A 22880-nucleotide genomic window follows, 5' to 3' on the forward strand; every position below is an offset into this window, starting at 1 on the left:
TCCACGCACAATCACACCTTGGGACACTTTCGAGTGTTCTATTTTGAAATGTGGGAGGAAAACGGACTACCCAGGGAAACCCACGCAGTCACAGAGAGAACAAGCAATTTCAACGTGGGAAGTTGAGGCTGCATTATTTTGTATGGGAGTGTCCAAAAAACGTGTTGAAAGGAAGTACTGTATCATATTATAATAAGAATAAGAAAACAATAGTCCCACAATGGGTACATTTGCAATCTACAACCGCAAAATGGGGCGGTTTAAAAAAGAAGGTATATAATAAAAAATAAATAAATGTTTAAGAAAAAGAACTGTAAACAATACAGAATGCAGTGTAAAATATAAAATCTAGATAGAAGCATACAGTGTGGCCTCGGTTCACGAACACCTTGCCTTTCAAAATTTTCGGTTTACGAACATTAAATTTATGAAAATTAAACCTTGGCATAATGGAGCACCGGCCCACCACGGCTGGCGGAGTAATCTTCGGCGGAAGAACACCAAAGCACCTGACCGAAGAGTGCCCCAGCCGGCCTACCTTTCCACACCCCCTTTATCTGAATGCACACGTCAAACGTTTTTTTACGGATACTTTTGCTGTTATGGGACCAAATAAGACCCCACCACAGGCTCGTGTTCAGCCGAAGAAGACACAAAACAAAATATCAATCGAGGAGAAGAAGGAGATCATTGAGAAAAACAAACGATGTGTGCGTTTGTCTGATTTAGCGGCCCAGTACTGATATGCTAAATCCACCATTGCTACCATCCTTCGCAACAAAGCTTTACACAAAGGCTTTATTTACTCAATGCTGTCACGTAACTAATGACATCGAACTATCCCTTAGGGATTATTGGAAGGACTATGTCAATGTGTATCATTGTGTTCAGCTGATAGAAAAGGCTTGGCATGATGTTACCCTTCGATCCTTGAAAGCAGCATGGAAGAATTTGTGGCCCGCATGCATCCTTGAGAGGGACTTTGAAGGATTGGATCCTCATGACTCTGTTGTTTTGGACGGCATTGTTTCCATTGGACAGAACATGGGACTCGAAGTGGATGCAGATGACATCGAGGAGCTTGTTGCTGACCATAATGAGGTCCTCAACACAGAGGATTTGATTTGCCTTCAAGAGGACAAGCAAAAACTCCTGAATTCTTTCATTACAATACAATAGCACATTTATGATACATAGAATAAGGTGTATTGTGTGTAGTTTTATGGCTTATTTAGTTGAAAATTATATTTTATGGAGACATGGGAACATATTATTGTCATTTTAATGGTTTCCTATGGGAAATTATTTTTTGGGATACACACTTTTAACCTTACACACTCTGTCTGGGAACCAATTAAGTTCGTAAGCCCCACTGTTTGTGCAAGTGCATCTATGATGCATAACGTGGCTATTCTATTTACAACGTATGGATGGGGAGACTGCAGGTTTTCACAAGCCTGACAGCAGTCGGTAGGAACGAACGCGCTGCGATATCTCTCTTCTACCAGTGTGAGTGAAACACTCACTGGCTAAAGGAGCTACCTAGTGCTGTCAGGGTGGGTTGGAGGACATGGGGTGGACTGTCTATCATAGCTTTTAATTCGCGAGCATCCTCCTGTTCCCAAAGCCTTCAGAGGGTCCAGGGAGCAGCCCAGGACAAAATTGGCCCTCCTGACCAGTCGCTCTCGTCTCTTTCTGTCCTGGGCTGTGATGCTGCTTGAGCAGCAGACAATTCCACAGTGGATGGCCGAGGCCACCACAGACTCATCAAAGGTCTTTATGTGTACCTGTTGTTGGCTGTCTGCAGGCTTGACGTACCGTTCAACATCCCAGATGCGAAGAGGGGACAAGGTCTCACAACAAGCTGTTCCAGTTATAAAGGAACTACACACACAAAACACAAAAAGACTAGTGTTACCAAATGTATCAATTATATCAATCAATTAAAGGACAACCGACGTCTCCAGACAAGTTGTGTCCATAATTTGTAAAATGGCTTTAAATGGCTTCTACTGGGCGTATTTTAATAAGATTCCAGCGTATATAGCTATATTTTACATTTTAAGACTCGCGGTGAATATTCAGGAAGTCTTGTTTTTGAGTTGGTGACGAGTGCGTACGTGACGTCACTAAAGGAACGCCCCTTACCAAAAAAAAGACGCATTGTCGCGGTCCTTCCATCACGTCAATGTATTTTGCTGTAATGTTTGGTATGGGGACCTCGTGTTGCACCCAAAAGCCGCCAGAATAGGGCTTCCAAGCTCCATATAAGGAATTTATCAGCCTGTGGAAACGGAGGTGGCCACAGGAGGTCGCCATTCTGTGCCTCTTTTTCGGTGAGAAATTTCCCCTCAATGTTGCGTCAAAATGACAGGGAATAACTTCTTTAATCGATTGCAAACATGTATGCTTTCCTCTTCAGAACTATTTGAATCATATTCATAACTGGATGTGTAACAAGAAAGCATATTCTCCAAATCTGAAGCCATTGTTTTGATTCTCCAGTGATGCAAGACCTTCTGAAAATGCCTAATTCGCAGCTCAATTTTTTGCAGATTTTGGACACTTTAATTCATTTTTATTGGTGTTTTGCATTTAAATAAAAATATCATACTGCGTGTTTTGGGTATTTTAGATGCTATAAAATGTTTTTCTGACATCAGTTAAGAAACAAAAAAGTGACGTCGGTTGTCCTTTAAATTCAAAACAAACACTTTTGTACTTCTTTAGGAATTAATATTGTGGTTGTTCTTTTCAGTTTTATTTAAAACTAAGTATTGGTCATTGAATCAACGTTAAATTTTGAAATAAAAGAGTAAATTGTAATTATTAAAAAAAAAAAAATCATGATTTAAAGGACAACCAACACCATTTTTTGGCACTGGATGTGAGCTTTGGCTAAAACTGTCAGCCTTCTCTTCATCAGGTGGCAGTGGTGCTCCTTTAAAGGACAACCGACACCAGTTTTTTGTTTCCTAACTGACATCAGAAAAACTTTTATAGCATCTAAAATACCCAAAACACGCAGGCTGATATTTTCAGTCAAATGCAAAACACCAATAAAAATGACTTAGTGTCCCAAAACTGCCACAAAATGGGTAGACTCAGGAATTTGTGTAAACTTACACCTTCATTGTGTGTTACCGCAATTGGCTGCGACACACAACGATTCACCATCACGTTATTTATGTAGTTTTCCTTCTAATTTCGCAATCAACACATTGTTTTCAGACGAAAAAAAAAGTACCCAAAATGCATTGTGTCGCTTTCCCGGTCAGGGGCGTTCCAGACGTGATGTCACTCCGGCATCGTCATCAACTTGAAAACAAGACTTCATGAATATTCAGCACGAGTCTTAAAACGTAAAATATAGCGATATGCGGTGGAATCTTTGTAAAATGCGCTCAGTAGAAGTCATTTGAAGTGATTTAAATGAAATTACGGACGCAACTTGTCCGGTGGTGTCGGTTGTCCTTTAAATGCCATCGAAAAAAGTATTAGTTATTATTATTAACTGTTAACACACCGAATGAGATTGAAATGCACATTATGGGTGGTGTCCTAGAAAGAACAGCTACTGGCCCTGTATACTTATGATATAGTAATCCGTTTTATGAATTATTTCATATTCAGCATGTTTATACTATATTATTTAAGACTTAATATAATAATATATTACTTCTGGGTGGTATGTTTCTGTTGCAGTGTGTAAGTGAATATTTAACATGAAACATTTAGGGGATTCCTGTTTTATTCATGTCATTCCTTTTGGAAAAGTATGACATGCAAAAAATATATATAATTTGCTATGGCCCAGTCGGGTGAGCATCAATGAGCTATGGGTGGACCGATACAGTGATATTGTCCCTGGGTCCTCTACAAACCTTCAAGCCCGTGTCACGAGCAGTTCTTCAGTTCTAGAAATGAAATTTATTATTATTATTATTATTGAGTTTGGACAGCTACGTGGTGTTTGCCTGACAACTAAAGGGCTGCCTGCCCACGGTGTTGAACAAAAGTCGACGTTGCAAAATGTTTGAAAAACCAATAAAAGCTGCTGTACACTAATTTCACCCAGATGATCCTATTAAGCAAGCCAACATAATTTTTTAATAATCAAAACAAATATAGACAGTTTTGGATTGCAAAATGGGCCACCATGGCGACATCACACCTTTAAGTATCAAAAGTGATTGATTACCAAAAAAAGCATATTTCCTCATAAATTTAATATTTCGAGTCTGGAAAATTTAAGAAACATGAAATCATACCAGATGAAAACAAGAAAAGAGACAATGTAATACTTGTGGACAAGTAAACCATCCTTGCATTTTAATTTGTTCTTTTTGTTGTTTCGCATCCAGAAGGCCTAAGTCACAGGTGTCAAAGTAAAAACCTGGGGGCCAGATCTGGCCGGTCACATCATTTTATTTGGTCCGTGAAAGCAAATCAAGCATGTCAGGTTCAAAGATGCTAGCGAAAGTCTGAACCAAAATGTCGCATGTAAACCAAAATCATTCATTATTATTGACTTCTGATTTGAAAACTTGTCATTCATCAATTTGTTCTGGGCTCTGTATATAATATGTGGAGGGGATGAAACATTCGAATGGCTTCCCCAAATTCATAACGGCCCACGAGAGGAAGCCGGAACGGTAATGTGGCCTGCGGCAAAAGAAAAAATAAATACTTTTGACACCCTTGGTCATGCTGTTTTGAGATACTAAGCTACAAATTATCAATAATCACATGTAAAAAAAATGGATACTTGTACTGTAAATATGGGTTGTTGCAATACAGCTACATATATCAATATGCCTTTCCCCAAATTTCACCATTGTGGGACGAATAAAGGTTTTCTGATTCTGATTCATGATACTTGCACTATGTACAGTTTTTTATGAAACGGTTTTGCGCATTTACAGTATACATCGATGAAAAGGTTTCTTCAGCCATCATCTGTACTTCTTTGAAGGTGTCAGACGTTTCGCTTCTTATTCAAGAAACTTCGTAGTTTAGGCCCTATATATATCCCTACTTTCCAGACATGGCGGTGCCGGACTCTGCGATGATAGTTCCCTGCTCTCAGGTTGGGTGGAGCAGAGGACTACTCCCTGCAGCTGCTCCACTGATAGTTCCTATCGTTCTGACTAACGACAGGCCTGATTGCCCCACTTCAACCGGTGTCACCTCATCAGTATTACTACTCCTATGTTGCCTAAGCAGGCTATCGTATGAACGATCCAAATTGAACCTCACCCCACCAAACCGGTTTAATGAAGGATTTAGTTGTTTTATGAAAATTGCTTCTTTTACTCCCCTTTCAAACCATCTATGTTCTTTCGCTAAGATTTTAACCTCATTGTCGTCACATGAGTGGTTGCTAGCTTTTAGGTGCATATGTACTGCCGATTGAGGCCGACTAGTATTATCCCTGCGATGTTGATAGTCTTTTTTTGAGAATTTGTTTAGTCCCCCCAATGTACTGCTCTTTACAATTTTCATTCATACAATGTATTGAATAAACTACATTAGTTTGATTTTCATTTGGCAGCCTATCTTTTGGATGCACTATTTTTTTGCCTTAAAGTGTTTATCGGTTTGAAATAAGTAGGAATTTGGTGTTGCCAAATGACTCTGTAGTTTTTTTTGTGTTTTTTTTTGTTTATAGTTTTACATTGCAGGAGTTTCTGAAAAACTACAAAGAGTCCTTTGGCAATAAGAAGCGAAAGGTCCGACACCTTCAAAGAAGTACAGATGACGGCTGAAGAAACCTCTTCATTGATGGACCACTCATGTACGACTGAAAGCTTACACAGACGTTTTACAGTAGACAGTTGACATTTTTATTTTACTATGCTTAGAATATCTTGTTTTTCCTATCCTTTCACCCCCCCCCCACCTCTTCCTTTCATAACTTTGCTGCTGTGAAATGTAAATTTCTCCTCTGAGGTACATCCAATCCAATCCCCTTCTGAATACAGTAGGTATAATTCCATTTGAAGCATTGTATTTAGTTTTTGAGTTTAAATTAATCAGATGAGGTTCACACAAGTGCTGCTACAACTGTCAACTGTGTTCCGGCGGCGACAGTGGCAGCTGACGAGCGGGAACGTTAGGGCTCGGTGGTGGATCGCTAAGCAGGAAAGAGGCGTTGGTGCAGGCAGTTGATTTATTACCGGAAAGCTCAGGTCCGAGATTACTCGGACCCGGTAAAAAGTTTGTAGAACAAAAAGAATGACTAAACAACAATGCTAGTGGGTGAGCGGCGGCAATCCACCCAACCACACAAACTAACAAAACAAAGAGGCACACGAGGGTACAGCCTACGACGCAGTGCAGTAAAACAAATGCAATCGCGGCTAGAATAATTCCTCGGGCGAAGCAACTAACGTATTGAATACAAGTTCCAGGTACTGGCAAGTCGCGAGGCGAAGTATCTTCCGACGCTGGGTAAGTGCCAGCGTCGGGTTTAAATGTCCGGCAGTCAGTGATGAGGGAATTGACAGCAGCTTGCGGACGGCGGGAGCGGAGGCCCCGCCCAACTGTCAACTACCTCATGACAACAACAGCACTTTTTTGTTGTTTCGCATCCAGAAGGCCTAAGTCGCAGGTGTCAAAGTAAAGACCTGGGGGCCAGATCTGGCCCGTCACATCATTTTATTCGGTCCGCGAAAGCAAATCAAGCATGTCAACAGCACAGCAGTAACACAGACACCCACACACACATCACGCACACCCGCACACACACACGCGGGCACGCACGCACACACGCGGGCAGGCACACACACACATACACAGGGCCTCATCCCGAAGTATTGGCGCAATGTTGTGAACATACAGTAGAACTGCAAAAAGTGTCTGCCTTGTTTTGAAATGAGATACATCGTCACGATTGCTAACCAGAATGCCAGTGCGTATAGTTGTTCCTTATGAGTAACAGACTTGATGTTACTTCCGGGTTGAGTGAACACTGGCGCGTGTGGCTGCCGCTGCTCACACGCAGAAAAAATATCCTGTGACTGTAAATTGAGAGTTTTGAAAGGCACTTATAAATGAAATATATATTATTATTATTATTATTATTATTATTATTATTATTAAATGTACACTTTCTCCAAGTTATTGGCAACCATTGGATGAATTTTGTCTTGATTTCAGTTCGATAGTAAATCCTGGTCCCGCACTTTATGCCCATGTGCAAAGACAAACAATCTTGACTTAATCTCTGATTGACAGTGAATAAATTAGGAGAGCAATAAGCGACTGGTTGGTGAGAGGACCATAGAAACAGCTGTCAAGTCCGTTAGGCAACATGGCCCACTGGTAAGCCCCTTGTAATTAGTGTTGGGTAAACTCATTTAGGGCCAAATGGGTCGGTGAGACCGGGACCAGTATGCCTGGTGGGTGACCTCTGACCCCGCTGACATAGGATACAATAGGGTTATGGTCACAATCACTATCTGGATCCTATTACTCTCTATTACTGACATTACTCACCCCTCAATGGGTGATGGCTCTGGTGGAGGCAGGGTGGAACACCCCTGCCTCACAATGACAGAATTGGGACCCACCCCTTCATGTCCTTTTTCTCCCTCACCCATTTAAAGCACCCAACAGGCGCGATTAGGGTCAGAGACAGCACTGATATTATAGCTGCTAAGGTCAGGGCCTCTCTCGCTTGATGCAGGGCAGGTGTCCACCCTAAACACACTGTCTCTGATGGAATATCCTCTACTACCCAATTGTGTGCTTCACCAGCTCATTTCACTTTACATCACTATCAACACGCTGAGGCTCCACAGCCTTTTGCGTAAACTCATCAGCTGGCATTATTGTCTCGGAGAGTGTCACACAATCGAAATGAATCTCAAGTGTGACACCGAGACACCTGCCTTGGACACACATAAATATTCTATTCGTCACAAAACCAATGTGAAAAAAAAAGCTGAAGTCTGAGTTGGCTTAAGTTAGTAATACCACGTGAAAAAACACCATTAATTTAAGTTGATCATCAGTGACTGACCATTCAAAAATGATCTCCCAAGAGCAGTCCAATCACTTTCTTCAAGACTGTGTGGTGTGAAAACAGAGTAAATAAATGTGCCCAAAATGACTGAATGGAAATGTCAATCGGAAAAGTCAGGGATGAGAATGACAAATGAGAAAAAAGTCTGGGGAAAAAGGCAGGGGGGGCACACGCACATATACTGTTATACAATATCTATATTGTATATATATATATATATATATATATATATATATATATATATATATATATATATATATATATATATATATATATATATATATATATATACACACACAGTAAAGTCTCGTTATAGCGATATCGGATATATCGATAATCCCGGTTATATCGATACTATTTCTATGCACGCACGGAGAAAATTATATGCAAACAGGGTCGGAATATCGATAGTCCCGGTTATATCGATATTTTTTCGGACTCCCTTGAATATCAATATAACGAGACTTTACTGTATATTGTATAACAGTATATGTGCGTGTGCCCCATGTATATATGCATACACGCACACACACACACACACACACACACACACACACACACACACACACACACACACACACACACACACACACACACACACACACACACACACACATATATATATATATAGTAAAGTCTCGTTATATCGATATCGTTTATATTGATAATACTGCTTATTACGACACTATTTTTATTTCCCGTGCACATTTCTAGTCTTTTTATGTATAATTAGTTCCGTTTAGTATAATTCGTGGTTTTTACGATAATCCGGTTACTACGGTGCTCTTTTTCATCTTCCGCCGGCCATTTTGCTATGTTTATATCGATAAACGCCATCGGTCGCGCCATCGGCCTCGCCGTTGGTCGACTTGTTTTGTCTGCTGAAGCGTGATTTTGAAAATTACCATACATTCCATACTGTGTATTAAAGGACAACCGATGTCACTTTTTATTCAAATGCAAAACAGCAATAAAAATGACTTCACGCCAAGACGTCTTGCATTGCTTGTGAATCCAAACAATGGCTTCAGATTCGGATAATATGCTTTCTTGTTACACATCCAGTTATGAATATGATTGAAATACACTGTAGAGGAAAGCACTGAAGAGGAAAGCATACATGTTTGCAATCGATTAAAGAATTATATGTGCCATTTTGAGGCAACATTCGGGGAACATCTCTCACCCCCCTAAAAAAAAAGAGGCATAAAATGGCGAGCTCATGGCCAGCTCCGTTTCTTACATGGTGCTTGGATGCCCTCTTTTGCCGGCTTTTATTAATGCAGTTCGGCGCAGGACGGATATATCGACATTTTTTCTAACGCCCGAGAATATCGATATAACGACACTTTACTGTATATATAAAAAATACTTAGCATTAAAGGACAACCGACACCATTTTTCTGTTTCCTAACTGACATCAGAAAAACGTTTTATACAGTGATGTGCGGTGAGGTTCATGGCTGGTGAGGCACTGACGTCATCACAGTCAGATTTACAAACACATGAACTCAACAGAGTAGCTTATTCACCATTTGATTGGCAACAGTTAACATGTTTTCTTTAAAATGTCATGTCAGCATTCTTTATATACTGTATACAAACTGTAGCATAGAAAAAAAAGAATTAAAAAAACATTATTATCATGTTACCTTTACTTTAAATGAAGTCCAAGTCTCTCTGTCTCAATGGAGATCACTGCCAATGAAGAAAGTCGTCCTTGATCAGTCCTGTTCCGACTGTATGTTTTCAGTCTTCTCAGTGCTGACAATGACCGCTCCACTGATACTGTAGTAGGTGGAACAGTGAGCACGAGTTGGAGCAACTTTGCCGCTTCAGGAATAGTTTCAATGAGATCCTTCAAAAAGCTGAGAAGCTGTCCAGGAGATTTACATTCATCCGTCATCATCACTGTTCACAAACGGCATCACCGTTTGTGAGCTATACAGTCCGGTGTTGGTCTTCCTTTTTTAAATTATTATCTCCTGCTTCAATTGAAAGTCCAGTTTAGAAAATTCTTTCAATTTAGATATGTAATCCTCCATTCTGAAAATAAGGCCAAGCAACACGAAAAAATGACTGGATGGTTGCACTTAACTTGCTAACTGTTTACCGTAGCTTGCTGTCACTAATTCTATTATTCTGCAGCCGAGGAGTCGCAAGAAGAATCTGTAATCACCAGCGCCCCCTGTCATAAGGCAGGACAACTGTGTGCCTCACCTATGCACACAGTTTTGATTAAAATAAACACTGTAGTACAGTGTTTATAATATTCAGTGACTGTACATTATATACACCAGCTAAACTGCAGAAATTTAGTTCATATACTAAAAGCTTTTGAACACTTTAATAGCGATATGCAGAGGAACAGCAATGCGGTCTCACTGCAGAGCAAGCCAGCACAGTAAGCATAGTGATTGCACAATCCATGGTGAGGCTCAACCGGCTGGTGACTCACCGCTCGTCTCTACTTAGTATTTGAACGTAAATGTGAAAATTCAGTAATTTTGAAAAAAAAAAATCCAAAAATGGTGAAGTTAAATGGAAAAGAATGTTAAAGTACAAATCACTAAATAAATAGTATAACCGTTTGATAGTTCCATGATGACAGGTGAGGCACTGCCTCACATGCCTCCCCTGAATGCACGTCACTGGTTTTATAGCATCTAAAATACCCAAAACATGTGGGCTGATATTTTACTCAAATGCCAAACACCAATAAAAATGACTTAAAGTGTGCTAAAACTGCAAATTGGGCATTTTCAGAAAGTCCTGCCTCCAGTTCGTGACATCACGCCAAGACGTCTTGCCTTGCTCGAGAATCAAAACAATGGCTTCAGATTCGGAGAAGATGCTTTCTTGTTACTAATCCAGTTATGAATATGATTCAAATAGTTCTGAAGAAGAAAGCATACATTTTTGCAACTGATCACTCAAAGAAGTCCTCCCATATCAATTTGAGCCGTCAGGACTCCAATATAGCGCCCCAGAAAATGCATAGGATGGCCCCCAAGCTCCGTTGGAAATGGGCTGATTTGTCTGCTGGGAATTTGTGTCAGCAAATGTCAAATAATTGTCTTGGTGCAACAACAATGATTCACCATCACGTTATTTATGTGTTTTCCTCCTAATTTCGCCATGAACACGGATCAACACGAAGTTTTCAGACCAAACAAAGTACCGCAAAATGCATTGTGTGTCGCTTTCTCGGTCAGGGGCGTTCCAAACGTGACGTGACGTCAGGAATTGTCACCAACTCAAAAACAAGAATTCCTGAATATTTAGAGCCAGTCTTGAAACGTAAAATATAGCTATATGCAGTTGAATCTTTGTAAAATACGCTCAGTAGAAGTCATTTGAAGTGATTTTACAAATTATGGACACAACTTGTCCAGGGTGTCGGTTGTCCTTTAGTATGAATGGTTTTCTGTTCCTCGCGATTGGTAAAAATCCAGTCAAACTATCGGAATAACAGTCAACTTGCCGGGTACATACGCAAGGTTACTGCCAGCTCGCCTGCACACTGCTCATTAGCTTGCACGCTTGCTTTCTGCTACCTCTCACAGTAGTATATCGATGCTAACGTTAGCATGGGGCTTGTCATAGTGCCACTGATATTCGACGATCGATGGTATTGTTTCATTGCAAATTAGAATCTATCAAATTAGAACCTGTTCTCTCCACAAAGATGAATCCTTCACTTCATTCAACCTGATTTTTTTTTACTCATCCGCTTATTCAAAAGTGGGTGTTTATCTGTTTCTGCATCAAGATCATCCAATCAAAATCCCGCTTTCCACCAGCCGGCGTCAGTATCATCCAATCAAAATTGCGCTTTGCGCCAACACAAGCCGAAACAGGAAATGAATGTTTTTTCTGGTCATTTTGGTCTGAAAGAGTCGGAAATCCTCATCCTCAAAATTCTCATCCCTGAAAAGTGAAAGTTTTTGATTTAAAGGACAACCGACGTCTCCGGACAAGTTTTGTTCATAATTTGTAAAATGGCTTAAAATGACTTCCACTGAGCATATTTTAAAAAGATTCAACCGCATACAGCTATATTTTACGTTTTAAGACTCGTGCTGAATATTTAGGAAGTCTTTGAGTTGGTGACGAGTCCGTACGTGAAGTCACTAAACGAACGCCCCCTGACCGAAAAAAAGACACATTGTAGCAGTCCTTCATCACGTCAATATATTTTGCTGTATTGTTTGGTCTGAAAACCTTGTGTTGCACCCAAAAGCCGCCAGAAGAGGGTGTCCAAGCTCCATATAAGGAATTTATCAGCCTGTGGAAACGGAGGTGGCCACAGGAGGTCGCCATTTTGTGCCTCTTTTCATGACCGTCACAAACTGGGGGCGGGACCTTTTGAAAATGTCCAATTCGCAGCTCAATTTTTTGCAGATTTTGGACACTTTAAGTTATTTTATTGGTGTTTTGCATTTGAATAAAAATATCATACTGCGTGTTTTGGGTATTTTAGATGCTATACAACGTTTTTCTGGTGTAAGTTATAAAACAAAAAAGTGACGTCGGTTGTCCTTTAAGGGAAGCTGTAGCAGTCGACAACTAAAGCGTAGCACAATAAAGATTTGCATCTCCCTGCACAACAAACGAAGGCAAAGGTGTTGTTCAAAAAGTCTTTTTAAAACTTCGATTGATACACATGGCAACATTACTTTGCTCGTTATTAGCTTCAGTGAATGTCCCGCTCTGTGTTGAACAAAATAATTACGGGTTTGTAAAAATCTAGGATAACAAAGACAAATATAAAGAGAGGCAGATAAACCTAAAACCACTAACCTCCTGAATGAATGTGGAAAGTATTTTGCAATGGGCTCAAGGGACGGTTAACGAGTCTCAACAAGCCGCACCCACTGTCATACTCCCCCCTGTCTCACTCCCACAAGCCCAATCACCTCAAGCAGTAAGAGGGTTGTTAATTTGTTGCGCTTGACCCCGAGCTTTGTGCCTAACGTGTATCCAGTTTGTAAAAGGCGATTTTATCTGCTTTCTAAATGTGACTGCATCAAAAGAGTTATGATACTTTTCTATTGGTCACAGAGGAAGATTTTGGCCAAAGGCTTCAACTGAGCCCTGACTGATAGACACACAACCAACAATCGCATCCGACAAACACTCACACATTATTTCTTTTCTTCTTTGAAAAAACTCTTTTCAATCAAATCTGAAATTGCATACATATTCATCCATGGCCAACACAGCTGAGATCCTTGCGCTAAAGAATTAAAAACCCACAAGAGTCCCCAAAATTACTTAAGAACGACGAAACCAATGCAGAAAAAAAGTGTTCATTGCATTTTCATTAATTTTCCAAACCGCTTCATCTTCACTAGAATCGCGATGGGTGCAGTAGCCTATCCCAACTGTCTTCGGGCAGTGGGCGGGGGACACCCTGAACCAGTTGCGAACCAATTGCAGAGCACACAAAAACGATAGATCAACTACAAGTGAAGTTATTATTTGTCTTTCTTACAACAACTTGGATAAGCGACAAGACTTGTGTCAGGGACTGTGTGTGTGTGTGTGTGTGTGTGTGTGTGTGTGTATATATATATATATATATATATATATATATATATATATATATATATATATATATATAGGTGACAGTCGTGCCTGTGGTGGTCGGAGCACTTGGGGCAGTGACCCCCAAACTCGACGAGTGGTTGCAACAGATCCCGGGAACAACATCGGATATCTCGGTCCAGAAAAGCGCAGTGCTGGGAACAGCACGGATACTGCGCAGAACCCTCAAGCTTCCTGGCCTCTGGTAGAGGACCCGAGCTGAAATGGGGACAGACACCACCCATGGTGGGTGAGACGAGGATTTTATATATATATATATATATATATATATATACAGACTTTTTGTCTTACAAACGTCAAATTTATGAAAATTAAACCTTATAATAAGCACTATTTTCATAATACACACCCACCACGGCTGCCGGAGTGATCTTCGGCGGAAGCACACGACTGAACAGCACCAGAGGTTAAGTTAACAACAGTCCTTATGGAAGGTGACTCTCCTTCCATAAGCCATCAACGACCATCAAAAAGGTAAATACAACTTTATTTTACAGCACAGTTTATTTCTTTAATTACAGTCGTCATGTAATGCGCCTCTCTTTCCAAACAGCAATTCCCTTTGACCTTCGACCTCCAACACCAAGTGACTTTATGATACAATGCAGTGTATTTCTTTCATTACAATACAATAGCACATTTATTATACATAGAATAAGGTATGTTGTGTGTAGTTTTAAGACTTATTTAGTTGAAAAGTATATTTTCTGGTTTCCTATGGGAATTACTTTTTTGAGATACACACTTTTCGCCTTACACACTCTGTCTGGGAACCAATTAAGTTCGTAAGTTGAGGTCTCACTGTATATATATATATATATATATATATGAGATCATGGACAGGTTTAAAATCAGTCCCAAAAAACAATGTTATTGTAATCTGTGATTAAAAACAAATCAGTTTTCTGTTTATCAGTTACAAGTTACAAGGGTGAGCTTTGAGTATTTTTCTGTTTTTTGCCTCTGTTTTTTTTTAAAAAGAGTGCAAACAACTTTCTCTGTGTGTATGTATACACACATCGAGGCTGCATTCCCTTTTTACCCGCATGCTGCTATGCATGAGCACACACATTCGCATGTGCATGTGCACATACTGTCATCTCACACCCTGTTGTGCCACTCACCCCCTGCAGACCTTTTGGCTTCTGTTTGTGTGTAAGGTCACCAAGACATTCCTCAAATGGCTCCTTCAGCTCTGTTTAGCCGACTGGAACATTAACACTGGAGACAACACCAGTATCAGATCCTTGATCGTGGTCTGCATTCATTGCTTGACCCCAAACCAAAAAATTAAAAATACAAATAAAAAATAATAATCAATTATGTTAAAAAGTGCTCTGGGTACAATGCTACATGGGACCAGTTGGACTGCATGCAACTGGTCCTCCAGTTTGGGGGTTGGGCATGTGGTTAACCCGTTCCAGAAATGATGATAGGAAGACATTCTGGTAAACAAACAAATAAGAGATGGTACATCGTTGGATTAATGTATGTCAGTAAAACCCATCAGGAAGCCTGACCTCTGATGACAATGATCTTTAGTACCAAGGCGAACACCACATTACGCACCTGGAACGTGTGCAGTTTTCCAATCTGCGCACCTGGACCTGGTGCTGAAGGGGTGATGAGGGACTATCGCCTGGACACTTTAGGCTTAAACCTCACAGACAGCAATAACTGGCAGGGCATTACACCGTTGTCAATCCCCGGCAAGGTATTATGCAGTCTTCTGCTCCATGGCTTGAAAGATGAAGTGGTTCACATCTTGAGGGAAGAGGAAGCCTGTTTCGGGAAGGCAAGGTCTTGCTTCGAACAGATATTTACTCGTCAAAACCTCCTAGAGCAGTGCCAAGAACTTCAGATATCACTCATGATCAACTTTATCAATTTCAAGAAGCATTCTACAGCATCCACTGGGAATCACTATGGCAGATGGTCAAACTATATGGTGTACCTGTCAAGTACATCAACATCTCCAGGTCATTGTACCACAACTCGACTTGTTGTGTCAAAACTAACAGCGGTACAACAGATGACTTTGAGATTGTCACTGGTGAAAGACTGGGTTGCAATCTGTCACCTCTGCTCTTCGTCATAGCAATTGGCTTTGTGTAGAGGAAATCCATCACAGGGGTAGAAATTGGAATCAAATGGGGAACGGGCAGACGAGCTGACCTGGAGTTTGCAGATGGTCTATTAAGTCACATCCAGCCCGCACTCTCGGAGTTGACCAACAAACGCATGAGGATGGACTCAAGGTTGGTTTAAGAATGAGCCAGGAAAAGACCAAAGCCATGGCCATCAACAACTCATTCTACACCAACACAACAACGAGTACATTGACAGATTCACATATCTTGGGAGTAACATTTCAAATACAAGTGTGGCGGAGAAATAATTCAACAGTAGACTTGGTAAAGCTGTGGGAGTGTTCAAACACCTCCGCAAAATCTGGTCAGCGTAAGCAATCATTACAGGTACCAAGCTCTATGTCTGTGGTCATTCCAACAGCGATTTATGTTTGTGAGACATGGATGAAGACATCAAACATTACCAACAAGCTAAATGTCTTCCATCTGCGTTGCCGAAGATCCATCCCAAGGATTTCATGGCAAGATCACATTATAAAAGAGGGGGAGATGAGGAGGGCAAGGGTAGTCACATTGTCAGACATTGGCTCTCATAGGAGAAGGAAAATGATTGGCCACATTACTCCAAAAGAGACCGGCAAGTATGGCCATTGACTAGCTGCCAAAGGGTGAGAAAAACGAAGATAGGCAGGCCAAAGAAGACCTAAGCGAGATTGGTGTCAGATGGCATGGAGCAATAAAGGTCGCGAGAGATTGGAGAAATTAGAGGAGACTCGTTGACCAATGTTCCAAATAAGAAAGAGTGGAACTAACTAACTAATGATAACAATGACAATCAATACTACTCATGACATGGCATGATTTCAGCACTGCCTTTGACACCATTGATCCTAAACGATCAGAATGCATCAAAACGTGTTGGTATTTCAGGCTCGGTACCTTCATGGTTTAGTTCATAATTGTCAGAGAGGATGCCCCACGTTAATACAAATTCTGAGTTCTGTCATGTTACATGTGGCGTCCCACAGGAAGAAGTACTTGGGCCTCTATTGTTTAGCATTGGTATGCTTCGGCTTGGTGAAATTGTGCGTAAATATATTTTTCACTGTTATGCAGATGCCAATTATATATGACAGTGGTTAGAACTGTCATATATTATCTAGATCAAAATGTTGCCAAAATTAAACAAGGGATATTTTCCAATGTCATTTTTTATTTGCTTCTTAACCCCGCTAAAACAGCGATGTTGATTATTGGCCCTGTTCATCACTGTACCTATTTACCTCATTCACTGCCATTCCCGATGAAAAGCATGTTGCTATTTCGGGGGTGGGCGGGGCATTTGAAGCTTTGGTCAGACCTCTGGCAATGCCTTTCCCGCCCACGAGGGGGCAGCATTTGCCTTGTGTACGGCCTTCCCCACTTTCAATGCAGATAACTCTCCACTCTAGAGGTATTTTATTATGAATAATAACAGTATATGTCCTGTAGCTTACTTGGCTCTAGAGTTTCAAGCCAAGTAAGCTCAAAAAACCTTTTATTTCTGATGAAAGGAGAGAGTCTAACATTTCTTACACTGAATGGAATATTTATGCCTGCAACTTCAGTGAAAATGACCCTGGCACTGGAGTGGACACATATTTTGCATCTGGCAGTGAAGGACTTAAGGACACTACTTTCAATCTTGATTAATGTATTTTTATCAAAAGAAATTCATCAAAAACTACCACCAAGATTACCACGACGACAAGTGATTTTATATTGTCATTGTAAGACCACAACACAAAACCAAGCAAGCCCGCAACAGGAGGGTTGCTTAGATGTAATTCCTCCTTCCTGTTAAAAAAAGTTATGTTAAAAAGGAAGACAAATATTGTATTTCTACATGACAAAGAAACAAAATGATTTAGCTGCTTTGACACAGATAATGGTGGAAAGAAAACTGAAGATAAGCTAGTTATGAGCAACAGTGAGGGAGAGTCAGAGGATATGATAGAGAAGGAAGCATGTAAAATTATTGAAGCCTTTGAACTCTTTATCATTGAATCCACAAAGTTTAAAGGACAACCAACGCCTCCCGGCAAGTTGTGTCCATAATTTCTAAAATCACTTCAAATGACTTCTACTGAGTGTATTTTAGAAAAGATTCCACGGCATATAGCAGTATTTTACGTTTTAAGACACACGCTGAATATTCAAGAAGTCTTGTTTTCGAATTGATGACGACGCCTGACGTGACGTCACGTCACGTCGGTAATGCCCCTGACCGAGAAAGCGAAACACAATGCACTTTGGGTACTTTGTTTGGTCTGAAAACTTCGTGTTGATCGTTGTTGATGGCGAAATTAGAAGGAAAACACATAAATAATGCGATGGTGAATCGTTGTGTGTTGCACCAAGACTACTATTTGATACTAGTTGACACAAATTCCCAGCAGACAAATCAGCCCATTTCCAATGGAGCTTGGGCGCCATCTTGTGCATTTTCTAGCCGCTACATTGGAATCCAGACGCCTCAAAATGAGACGGAAGGAGTTCTTTAATCGATTGCAAACATTTATGCTTTCCTCTTCAGAACTATTTGAATCATATTAATAACTGGGTGAGTAACAAGAAAGCATCTTCTACGAATCTGAAGCCATTATTTTGATTCTACAGCAAGGCAAGACGTCTTGGCGTGACGTCACGAACAAGGAGGCGGGACCTTGTGAAACTCGCCATCCCGAGGTCATTTTGAAGTAGTTTTTTTTTTAACTCATTTTTATTGGTGTTTTGCATTTGACTAAAAATATCAGCCTGCGTGTTTTGGGTATTTTAGATGCTATAAAACGTTTTTCTGATGTCAGTTAGGGAACAAAAAACTGGTGTCGGTTGTCCTTTAAAGGAGCACCACTGCCACCTGATGAAGAGAAGGCTGACAGTTTTAGCCAAAGCTCACATCCAGTGCCCGCAAACTGGGAATGCAGTGTGGCCAAAGTGGTGATAATTTCAGTCACCTGACAAATGCGTGCCAAGTTTGTGTGTTGGTGGTTGGTGGTGTTGACAAGTGCCAGCCAAGTTTACACCCTCATCTGATTATGGAGAAGAAAAGCCAATACAAGGTGGGCAAGCTCTTGTATGAATGAAAACGGATAGAATTGCTGTAAAAATTAATTGTGATGATAATACTATATTATTATTGTAAACTAAAACGTGCTTTATATACACAGGGTTATATTTAACCACCGGATCAAGGAAAATGATCTGACACATTTGTAGATAAAAGGAAAACATGTTTTTATTTTCAAAAAGTAAATAAAATTGCATATTTTTCATAAAATGGCATTTTGGTTTGTTTAGTTAAAATGGCATTGTTTTTCTCTATGAACTGGATTGTCGAGCATCGATCTTTCATTGTGGAAACGTTCAACAAAATAAAGCAATCTGTAACAAGCGTTCCATTTGCACTGTAGTCTTGGTCGTTATGATCCCGTACCAGTTTGAGACACGGTCACTTTATTGATGACCGACTTCAGAGCTACTGGATCTGAATTGAAATGAAAATAAACTGGCCGATCTACCACCACCAGAACCTCAATTAATGTTTAAAACATTATGAAACGGAATATGGATTTTTTTTTATGTATATTTGGTTTTTACTTTACCTACAAAGGTGTCAGATCATTTTGATGACCCTGTGTATGGTGTGTATCTTGGTTTGTGAGTTGTCTGTTTCAGTGGAAACTGTGAGAATGGTCTACGAAGTGTGTCTCTTCAAGGGACTGGCTGTAATGCATGTAACTTTCCATGCGTTTAAGTAATTTAAGGTGAGTGTGTGTATGTCTAATGAGCGGGTTCAGAGTGAGCTGTGATTATTCTCACCCCCTGCTGTGTGCATCTTCGGGCCATGGGCCCCAGGGAAGGCGCCCTTGTTTTTAGCCTGTGGGAACGCACATTCTGCCCTGTTATCGCATTGTTACAGCCTCTCTCTTTTCTTCTGCTTTTTTTTTAACTAATTGAATTCTTGACTCCTGAACCACAGGGACGGCTTGGGAGAGAGCAATGAGAAAGACATGAATTTCAGGCTTTTTCTTGAGGGGCAGAGCAGTGGGGGTGAAATTGGAGTGTGTGAGGTTGGGTGGATGTGGTGGGGGCATGGAGGGCACTCATAGAAGGCAGACTCGGGCTGGCTGGGTGGCTGCTGTGGCGTCAGCCTGTACTTTGATACTAAATGTCAAAGGTCATCCCCCCTAGTGTTGGTGAGAAACTGGGGAATAGCTGACGGTTTATCCAACAATCATTTTCTTCTTTTAAAATGTTCAAAAGCGCTTTTGGCCCCTGGAAGATCTTTGTAGTTTTGCTTGAGGAATTCGAGACAAAACAATTCTCTCCCCCTCCCTGTTTTCGCCTCTCTTCAGGGTAGCTTCTCCCTTGAATGGCTCCTGCCCAGACCCCCTTTTTCCTACACTAATGGTCAGTGTTGCATGCACCGCACACCAGAACCACACAAGCTCAAAATCAGGGCAGCGCCTTGTTTGGCAAGAATGTGGCACAGAATAATGTGCAGACATAATTGGATTTCGGCTACTCGACATGAGCGATCATCAAAGCCAAAGCAACAAATAATGGCTCTCCTGGTGTGAGTCGCTGATAAAATCTACATACACAATATAAAATTAGGAGGCCTCCACCAAATGATGGACCACCTGTGCCCTGAGAATCTGACATTCTGAAAACAAAACTGATCAGTGTCACTTCTAATTGTAATTATGTTGACGCGATGGTGCAGCGCTCAATCAGAAACAGTTAGTAGTTACTCCTAAAACTATCAAATAACCTCTAGTAAAAAAGTATTGGCAAATTTTGTGGACTTTCAAAAATCTAATTGTTGCTTCTTTGCAACCTAGCACATTTTCTAAAAAAACATTTCACAGCCATTTGTCTGATGAGACGGGCACATTTGTCAAGTCTGAAAGTAGTAGGAAATGCAGCTAGGTCAAGGGTCCACAACAAGGAACAGTAAGCAGATATTTCCGGACATCCCCAAAAACAGCGCATTGATTTACAGGGGCTTAATTAATTAACCTGGCTTAGACATAAGATTAACAGATCCAGAGTTTTACTGCACTTTAAACTGTGAAATGTAATCAAAAACCCACCATCACTATCTGGTTTGGTTTCAAATCTTCTTTTCCTTTCGGCTTTTCCCTTCAGGGGTCGCCACAGCGAATCAATGTCCTCCATCTAACCCGGTTTTGTGCATCCTCTTCTCTCACACCAAGTGGTTTGGTTTCAAATGAAAAATGTAAAATCATTTTGTGTGAGGAGAAGCCACCCGGCCGTAAGAGACTCAAGCTATTATACATAAATGCGGAGCACTCCGGGCCGTGACCTCCAAACTAGATGAGTGGTTGCAACCGATCCCGAGAACAACATCGGATATCTCGGTCCAGAAAAAAAGCGCAGTGCTGGGAACATCCATGGTTCAGTTGTGCTGCTAGGCGCTCATGAAATGCTGTGAGTTTCTTTAGCCAGTACGCGTAGACCATAGTGCGGTCCAGTTTTTCAGACAGTATCTGAGACTCTTTCTTGTATGTCTGCCACCGCAATGGTAAATGGGTTCTGTTCAGGAAGGTTCCTGTGCTCCTCTTTCAGAGTCACCAGCCATTGTGCACTGCCGTTATGTGCAACCTCCTTATCCCATATGCCTTTCTAGTACCTTTCAGTTTTCAACCTACAGATGGATGGATGGATGGATTTATGGATGGATGGATGGACGGAGGGACAGCTGTGCTGAGGGCTAAAAGCAAAAGGGACTTAAACAACCAATCATGGGAGATTGGCAACTTTAAAAGTAGATCTTGTGCCAAAAAGGTTAAGGCATCCTTGGTCCAAAGCCATTCTGCAATCCTGGAGACGTCCATAAAAGCACACAGGTTATCTTTGACAAGTACAAACTGATTTTATATTGCTAAACAATTTTTGTTCCCAGTTCATATTTGACTATTAATGACCAGCTATAGTCGTCACATTTCCCTCTTCATTGACTTCAGAGACTGCATCTTAATTAATGTGTGAATTTTTTTACACTGTTGATTCCTATCGTTATTTTTCCAGCACTGAATGAAACAGAAAGTGAGAGGCTCAGGAGAGGCCTGATGTGGCTATTGTGTTTCAACAAGCCACTTTCTGGCCTCAGATAATACCTCAGGAGGCGTGGGGCAATTTTACCTCTCACCGCCCATTCTTTAACTCATTCACTGCCAGACTATGTGCAAAAACTGTCCACTCCAGTGGCAAGGTTTTTTTTTGTCATTTTCACTCAAATTGCAGCACCCACAGAATATTCAGTTATAAGACTACAAAAACATTCAATAATAATAATCATCATTCTCATCATCATAATAATAATAATAATAATAATAATAATAATAATAATAATAATAATAGATTTAATTTCTAAGCGCCTTTCGAAACTCTCAAGGACACTACAGTCACAGGATAAGCACTTTTTTTGTTTGTTATTTTTTGTGTGGGTGAGCAGCAGCAGCCATTCGCGACAGCGTTCACTCTACCTGGATGTAACCCAGCAGCAAAGTTATGAAAGGAAGAAGAAAGGAGAGAAAGAAGTAGAAAAACAAAATACTGCATGAGAAACATGACTCTCTTCTTTCATCAGAAAAAAAGTTCATTTCTAGCATATTTCTTTCTGGAGACATCAGCTCTTAAAATCAAGTGGTTTCACCCAAAACACCTGACTTTGACCAAGGTGTCAATAAAATTAGGTTTTTCAGCAGAGAAGCAAATTCAAGCAGAAAGGTAATCAAGGACGATATTTTTAACTTTGAGTGACACCCCAAACATCTGGATAGTTGTATACTTCTATGAAACAACAAAAGAAAAAAAAACTTGTTGACAAAACTACATTTACTGAAATTTAGAACATCAGAATCAGAAACGCAGAACTAAATAGCCTCTTTACAGATGTGTGCATGTGTTTGAACTATTTACAGATGTGTGTGTGTGTGTGTGTGTGTGTGTGTGTGTGTGTGTGTGTGTGTGTGTGTGTGTGTGTGTGTGTGTGTGTGTGTGTGTGTGTGTGCGTGTGTGTGTGTGTGTGCATGTGTGTGTGTGTGTGTGTGTGTGTGCGTATGTGTTTGTGCGCGTGCGTG

General features: G+C 40.7%; 1 protein-coding gene across 4 annotated transcripts in view; it reads right to left on the reverse strand.

Annotated features, from left to right (window-relative positions):
- Window positions 1-22880, reverse strand: part of fbxw4 (F-box and WD repeat domain containing 4) — a 51351-nt gene that overhangs the window by 18837 nt on the left and 9634 nt on the right. For 2 of the 4 annotated variants that reach the window (XM_089011441.1, XM_089011444.1), the window contains exon 6: window positions 1819-1884. The exons of 1 other annotated variant lie outside the window; for it this stretch is intronic. In XM_089011441.1, the coding sequence (XP_088867567.1) occupies window positions 1819-1884 (66 nt within the window). Of the gene's footprint in view, window positions 1-920; window positions 1129-1787; window positions 1885-22880 lie in introns of all 4 variants that reach the window. One more of the 4 variants, XR_016116831.1, reaches the window with a different exon arrangement.

The sequence above is a fragment of the Hippocampus bargibanti genome, linkage group LG13 (genome assembly GCF_051943395.1).
Source record: "Hippocampus bargibanti isolate YZ-2025 linkage group LG13, ASM5194339v1, whole genome shotgun sequence".
Lineage (NCBI taxonomy): Eukaryota > Metazoa > Chordata > Actinopteri > Syngnathiformes > Syngnathidae > Hippocampus > Hippocampus bargibanti.